The sequence below is a fragment of the Solanum verrucosum genome, unplaced genomic scaffold, assembly GCF_900185275.1.
Source record: "Solanum verrucosum unplaced genomic scaffold, falcon-dt-bn FXZP01000131.1, whole genome shotgun sequence".
NCBI lineage: Eukaryota > Viridiplantae > Streptophyta > Magnoliopsida > Solanales > Solanaceae > Solanum > Solanum verrucosum.
Genome location: NW_026020352.1, coordinates 1,764,830 through 1,773,140, shown reverse-complemented (window position 1 = coordinate 1,773,140; position 8,311 = coordinate 1,764,830). Strand labels below are relative to the sequence as shown.

The 8,311-nt window shown below is 31.3% G+C and overlaps 1 protein-coding gene across 1 annotated transcript; it reads right to left on the bottom strand.

Moving 5' to 3' along the window:
- Nucleotides 1-1,377: 1,377 nt before the first annotated feature.
- On the bottom strand, nt 1,378-7,746 carry LOC125837532 (transcription factor TCP2-like). Its single transcript, XM_049516632.1, has 3 exons — nt 7,637-7,746; nt 6,186-7,438; nt 1,378-1,735 (listed from the first exon to the last, which is right to left on the bottom strand). The coding sequence occupies exons 1-2, from the start codon at nt 7,678-7,680 to the stop codon at nt 6,205-6,207; spliced, it is 1,278 nt and encodes a 425-aa protein (XP_049372589.1). The 5' UTR covers nt 7,681-7,746; the 3' UTR covers nt 1,378-1,735; nt 6,186-6,204.
- Between the last annotated feature and the right edge of the window lie 565 nt (nt 7,747-8,311).

Genomic DNA, 8,311 nt, shown 5'->3' with positions numbered 1-8,311 from the left:
GTACATATTTGCTTAATTAAGTCATCTTTTATTGAACTAATTATTTCTATATGAATGCATCGTTATGTTCCTCCTTTTTTCTCTCTTGTTTGTCATGAATTAAAAAATAAATAAATTTAAAATGGTGGACAAGATCCAAATAGAAAAAAAGAAATGGAAGAGTAGATGCCTAACCTTTTTTTTTATTTACTATGAAATTCAAAATCAAGTCAATCATGTGGGCTTATATATTAAGTAATTTCAAATTATTTTAACGGAAAAAGGCCTAAAATGCCTTTAAACTATATGATTTTGATATAATGTTTCCCTCCATCCACCTAATGAGTATAATCCATTAGATATAAGAGTATTTTTTAACCAAAAGGTTAACGTCAAGGGTATTTGGGGGCCCAAAGGTGAATGAAGAATAGTTTTGTACCAATTCAAATTAGGCTCTTCTCCGTTGAATTAAATATAAATTAATTTTCTTTTAATCTTTTTTAGAAATAAAACTATAAAGTAATTAGTTTTTTTTATAATATTAACAACTTCAAAGGTATTTCAGTCATTTTGATAAATAAAAATGTTTAACAACACTTACTTATCAAATACATGAACAACTTTTTTTCAACTATAACACTTCTATCCAAACAAATAACTACTTATTTTAAAAATAAGTTTCAACACTTTAAAAAATTAATTTTTTAAAACTATTTTTTCAGCCAATCCAAACAACATAAGAGAGGAGTTGCTTACCATTGTTAAAGTTGTATGCTTGGAAGTTTTTTGAGTTGTTTTAGCTTCTTAAGGCTCCGACACCATGTAAAACAATTTCTTAATATGTCGATATGTGATGCACTATACATAGCATCTGACTTAGAGTCCTACAAAAGTCCAATAACAAAGTCAACACAAAGTAGGAAGATATAATACATAAACATAATCACTAACTTGACGTCAGCAATAACTATGATCTTTAGTTTTGGATGTACACAAGTAGACAATTAAATTTGTATAAAATTGAACAAATAGACATATTCACCCTGCATGGCAATTATTTGTGTCTTACATGGCATCGAATAAGTATTACGTCATGTAAGACACGTGTGTCTATTTATTTAATTTTATATAAATTTAAGTGTCTACTTGTATTCACTAAAAGTTGAAGAGCATAGTTATCAGCTGAAACCAAATTAAAGATCATATTTATATATTATGTCAACTAGGAAATATCATCCATTAGCTTTTATCTAGCTTGCATCCATCATCATCAATTAACTTTTATCTAGACTCTACATATGTGCTAAAAATTAACTACATCAGCAGGTGTTTGACTATAATTACAACTGTTATTGTATGTTAACTCAAAATCGATATAGAAACTCATAAACTTCAAATTCTGAATATGCCACAACTAAATGCGGGGGCATTTCAAGTTTGGTAAAATCCATCTAACATAATGTCCTCCTCAAGCAATGGTTAGTGCAGAATCATAAAATTCATATGAGGGCAAATTCTTCAATACAAATGAGATGTCACAAAAACACACTCAAACTTGCTGAGTTTCGAACCTGTGCGCCAACTGAAGTCGGGCCAGAAGAAGCAAACAAAGGGATTTCTCCCATAGAAATAAGATAGTACTCGAAATGAATAACGCAGAATGAGGAATTAAGAAGCATATAATATATAAGCTTGTTGCAGAGGAAATCATTAGCTTCCTTTTGGGACTCCAGAGGCTGCTTCCATCTTCAATTGCCTGAATCAATTATGGGTGACAAATATCAGGTTGGTTAGCAGTAAAAAACAGGTTTTCAGAAACGAAATTTGAATATGTTAACAAACTTCGACTCATTATCTGAAGATAAATATGAATTTTAACAATGATGCACAAGAAATTGGTTTTGACCTGCACACTTCACTAGAAACATGTATGGATACAATTTTTATTTTTATTTAGCATAGTCATTAGTCAAGCCAAAAGGAATGGATGGATTCAGTTGAACTTGCAGAATGTGCTCATGATGTATCTTTTATGATTCACCAATATTTATCTTTCTCCAACAATTGGAAAAATCTCTGCGAGTTGAAAAGAAAGGTGATATGTAACAATATACATTACTCGCAGAGTACTATAAAGGCATCACATTTTTTTTTTACAGTAATAACCAAGAACAAGTAGCACACGGTTCAAAACAAGATGGATATATAATGGGTCAGTCCTATCTTTCTTCACTTGATTATCAGATTTAGTTTCGCATACCGTATTGCTCGTACCTCTGACCTAAGTAACAAATCATTCAATCTTTGTCACTTGAACTAAGAACATGACAACATCCCGAAAAGTGCAACAATTAGCAACTCATGACATGATCTATAAGTTGCTCTCCAAAAATGTTGCCGCATCCGTGTCGGATCCGTTAAAAACACACAAATTTTGGAGGATCTGACACGCACCCGTCGACATTTTTGAAGAGTCCCATGATCATTAGTTGGAAAATGCTAGCTAGCATGTGTTGGCAAATAATAATCCCATGCAGGAATAATATTCATGATAAATACTCTAATAAGAGCAAGCTAAGATAATAATCACACAGTATTTTTAACGTTGAGAATATAATACTTGAGAGAAGAGCAATACATATCATTATAAGGGAAAATTTAACACGCTTGCTAGTCCCTACATACTACTCAAGAAATAATTCACTTTTTTTAACAAACCTTACTTAAAACTTATGTTGCTAGTAGTCTACAGTAATGTCGAGAGATATGTTAGATCCTTCAAAATTAGTACTCCCTCTTCCATTTTACATGGTACTCTTTCTTTTTTAATCCGTCCCAAAAAGAATTGTACTTTATTATAATTAGAAATAATTTAATTTTAAAATTCTCCTTTTACTCCTAATGAGATGATTTACAACTACACAAATATTTAAATTTCAAAAGTCTTCATTTTTTTCTTAAACAACGTGTCAAGTTAAATAATGTCACATAAAATGAAACAGTGCGTATCATTTTGAAGAATCCAACACAAATGTTATAATATTTTTTTAAAAATCAAGCAACATAGCTTAAAATCTCCTGCACTTTCTTAGACTTGGTGTTTATGAATTTGAAATGAGAAATAGATACAAAGTAACCAATCAAATGTTGGGTTGGCCCCACAAAATGAATGGAAACAAGATTTATTTGTTCCATGCCCTCCTTGACCTTATTTATCATATACTGTAAAGTGCAAATAAAAGTGTAATGGGTTCCATCACAAGGACTTGACCCAATATTAAAACACTTCAATAGCTAGACTAGCCATAGACACTAGATGCTCATACTTAATGATATCCAAGGAAAAGAGCAAAAGGCAAAATAAATTAAAGGAGGTAATTAAGATTTCAATAGAATTCCATATTTTGGTTGTAAAATGAAAAATGGCAAGAAGCAAAAGAATGTCTACACATATTTAAAAAACAAATAATGGAGATTTTTACGAACTATTTGCTTTCAAATTTATCTATTATTTCAAAATTGAAATATGAAATTTAGAAGTCTAAAAATCAAATTCTAAAAGTATCAAAATGTTTTTTTTTATAAAAAAAAATCAATAATGTTGTATTCTTCAACATTAAGGAATGTTGGTCACTTCCAAAAATTACAAAGATAGTAAAGGTTAAACTTTAAGTTTTCCAAAGCACCAAAGAAATCTATATCAGTTCATCCTCTATGCAGTTTTCTTTGCACCAAGAAAATAAAGACACTAAACAGTTTCATTTCACATCGTGTATGAACTTGATTTTATCTTCAAAACATCTTTCATTTTTTTTTAGCTTAACTTTAAATACTATTTTTTTCAAATATCAATCGATTCATGTCCAAACGGTTGCCACATATTATTCTTGCATGTCACTAGATTAGTATTACAATGTTTCCCTAGTTAGCTTAGATCATTGTTTATGAATAACTAGCTATATCTACTCTCCTACCTATCCATTAAGCTCTCTCCCTTAATTATATTAAACAAAAGACACAAATATTGAGATATTCCATTGCCTCAATAATGTAATCATTTTTTATAAGAAACAATTGTATGTTGCAATTAGTTATTTCAACTTTTCATTTATAAGTGAATTTAATTGGACATTTTAGCAACAGTAATAACTATACATAAGTTTCAAATAAGTTGAGGCCCTTAATAAATCCTCATTAATTAATATTTCATCATTTAAAATTATGTCAAGCCAACATTATAAATAATTTATTGGAATTATACCTTACCTACATCTTTTTTTCTCTATTTATGATATCTCATCCAATAAACATTTAATGTTTTACTCTGTAATGACCAAAATCCAGACTTTGATGCCGTTTTACAATAATATCATATGTTTAGTGTGATGTTGTAATACATTTCATTTCATCTGACATTATTGTATTTTAGACTGTTCCAACAAAGAATAGTAGAGTATCTTTCTATGTCTAAAAACTCCTTTAACTTCAATTTTACCTCTAATAAAGACATGCTTTTATATACTTATATAAGTATCATTTTTGTCAAAAACAAATAAATATAAATATCATATCACTTATAAATCTACGTTGCTTTAACTCTTCAAAAATATCGATGGTTGTATATCGGATTCTTCAAAAATAGTGTATTATTAAAGAATCTAACATGGTATAACAATATTTTTGAAAAATCTAAGCAACTTAGCTTAAGTCTTTTGGTATGTAATATTTATTTTCTTTCCCTTTTTCAGAAAGAATCAAAATATTTGTTTTATATATATATTTCAAATGCAATCAAATACTCGTATAATACACAAAAACAGTTCTTACAGTCTTATAGAGTTAATACGTTAAAACAATTCTTACTGTCTTACCAGCCAGCTATCATAGTTTTCTCTGCAAAAGGGCTGCCATAAATTTATCTTACTACATGCTCCGTTTGTCTATTTTTATTTGTTTACTATACTAAAAATATCTATATATACTCTTATTGATTCAATTAATATTTACATCCACTCTTATCTATTCAATTTAGAAAATTAAGAGATAATTTATCAGTTAACTTCTAATCTATCCTTGGTATTAACTGTATTTCCAAAATATTGAATTTATTATACACAAATAATGATATAGAAAATTTGTCATTTTATTTGTTATTTCTTGAGGAGTGTGCTAAGTCAATATTAGACAAATAAACAAAAAAAAAAGAGTAATATATAGGGCCTACTCATTCAAGGCTATGAGTTCGTGGTTAACAAAATGAGTTGAAAACTATGAATCTGTTTGGATTGATTTAGAAAAAGTAGTTTTTAAGTAATAAATAAATAAAAAGTCAAAACTTAATTGGTTTTCAACTTATTTCAAGTGATTTTCAACTTATTTAAAGTTATTTTTGACATATTTTAAGTTATTTCTATATTTGTCAAACACTTGAAAAAATAAAAAAAATGGACTTAAAAATAGATTTGAGCAACTTATAATCCAATCCAAACACCCTCTATGTGTTTACAGGTTTGAATTTACAAGTCTTGATAGATTGAATTACAAGTTATCTATAAGTTATTTGTGCTAGTGGGAGGTAGCTGAAACCCCACTTTTTAGTTGTCAATTAAAACCATGTGAACTTTGACCAAAATTTTAAAATGTATTTTTCATCCTAAAATAGGAAAAGAATTAGTACAAACTATAATATAAATAATTTTTTGAAAATATTGAGTTGATTTAATGAATATAACTTAGAGTAGATTTTATTTGACCTAGCTAAAAATGGAGAAGCCCCAACCCTAGTTAGGAAGAGAAAGAGCGCCGTTGAAGTGACAAGTGTTGGGTGTTTATCCACTAAACTAAAAAGACAAACACAAATTAAATAGGGATTTAAAAAAGTAGTATCTAGTTTTATAGACTACTACTATAACCCCTCCACCATTGTTAAAGTGCCCTTTCAGCCCAGCCAATTAACACCTGTCCATGGCTACAAACATGCTAAGCAACAAGGAAACCAAACAAACAGACAACTCCATTCCCAGGGAACCGTGCACCTTATCATAAAAAACAAATAAACACATGCCCCAATTGTAACTTTTTATGAAACCAAGAAATCTATAAACCTACTAAACAACACATTTAGTAAGTAATAAAAATGGAGTCCTTTTTAGAAGGTAAAAATTGGGTTATATGTAGAATGTGAGTTAAAAGAATTGAAAATTTACCATGGAAGTTGATGTTAGTTTAATTCTTTCCTTTTCCTTTCTGATCTGAATGTCCGTGGCCGTGGTCATACCCATTTCCATAGAAGAGATGTAAACGAGCATCATATTCAGTTGTGGGAACAAGATATGATCCGTCTGTGGGAGAAAACCTCTGGTAATGAGGCAAAGTAGAGGAAGAATTGGACTGAAGGGTCCCCCTATTGAAACCAGATGTTGAAGAAATGCTGAAGTTCAAATTGTACTCGTTATTAGTATTAGTATTACTGGAGGTAACGCCCGGGACTAGGTTGTCACCGCCAAATGGGAAATGCTGCAGCTCCGGTCGATGCTCACCCGTAATACTAAACATTGGTGAAGACACTGGTCTTAATGGCTGTAGAGGATTTCCCAAGTAAATTTGGCCACTAGAGTTGTCTATTCCACGAGTAGCTGATGGGCCTAATAATCCTGAGGTAAAATACTCCAACGGATTTGTAGACCATTGCCTTGGTGTGTTCTGGTGAATGTTGCCATTAGGACTTGTGTTGCTGTTGTTGTTATCGCTCATACCACCGGTCAATAGCTCAGTGAAAGACGAGCTAGGGTGCATGTTTTGGTGGTGTTGAGCAACAATACAAGACTTGTTTTCTTTTTCCTTTTCTTTCTCTGTGGCCCTTTCCTTTGCTCGCTCCCGTGCCTTGAGCCGACTATCAGATCTGGAAAGTGACAAACCAGAACCTTTACTAGTCTCAGAATTGCTACAACAAGGTTGTTGCTGCTGATTGTAATTAAGATCATCATCCATTTCCACATCAGCTGAATCAAAACCCGGCTCACTTGACCTTTTCTCATCACTGAGCTGCAGTGTATCTGGAAATGCCTCAAGAGGTGGAAGCTCAGCAATAGAAGGAGCGGCCGCTTTTAGCAGCCATTCGACAGCCTTGCTGGGCTGATCACAGCCTAGACGGTCTTGCAAATCATAGAACTGTATAGCAGTATTGACAGAAAGACGAACACGTCTATCTCTTAACCCCTTTGAAGTCAATACTTTACTATGCCTATCTTTCCCTCCAGATGCACGAGAAACTCTAACAATTCTTGATGAAGGCCGACCATAAAATTTTACAATCCCACCAAGTCCACTACTCTTTTTGACTTCTCCTACATCATCTACATCATATTTTTGGTACTGCTCATCCTCCTTGTTGCTCATTCTTGGAAACTTGCACTCATCAGTTTGAATCTCCTCCATCTCCATACTACAACTTTCATACCTTTCTCAAACAAACAAAAAAAATAAATCAAAATCAAGAAAACACCCACCTTTCAAAATTTATTGGTTTACCCAAATTTTCTTGAGTTCAAAAGGGTATACTATTTTTTTCCTATGTGGATTTGGGACTTGAATTAGGGTTCCAAGATGGAGAAAAAAAATACAAGTAGATAAAACTATGAGCTGGTGTAGGGGGTACCTTCTTGGGCTTGGAGGACTGTAGATGTCCTTTGCATTAATCATGATTACACACTACTTAAAAGACTTTTATAATGATAAATCCATATGAGTACACACATGTAAAGAGAAGTCAAAAAAAAAAAAAAGTGTGTTTTGAGGTCTGATATATCACATTCAACTACAGATAGGGCTTGTTCAAATGTCAGAAGTAGAGAGAAAAGAAGGCTTCTTTTTGCAGTGCTTTCAAAAACAAAGGCCTGTGTCATCTCAGCATCACAGCCCTGTTACACTGTAGGAAAACAGTCAAAACCATACCCACAAAAAATCAACAAGCCCACAAAATTAATTTATTTTTAAAAAAAGAAAAGAAAAGAAAAGGAAGAAGCATCAAATGCTCTAGCTTTTCATAGGGCTTTAGATATAAACTTTTGGACAGATGGGGTTTATGAGTAAAAGCTAAATAATTAGGTAGCTAATCTAAGAAGAAGAAAAAGAAAAGTCTTTGAAGGATAGAGTGGAGAGCCTTTTTTGTGTGTGTAATTAAAGAATGGCAATTTTGTTATTGCTATTCTCAAAAAGAGAGAAGATAACTACACAACCAAAAAGAAATAAAATAAAGAATGACAATTTTATTTAATTAAAAAAATAAACTATTTCCAGTGGGAGTTAAATTCCATTAATAAAATAGATGATT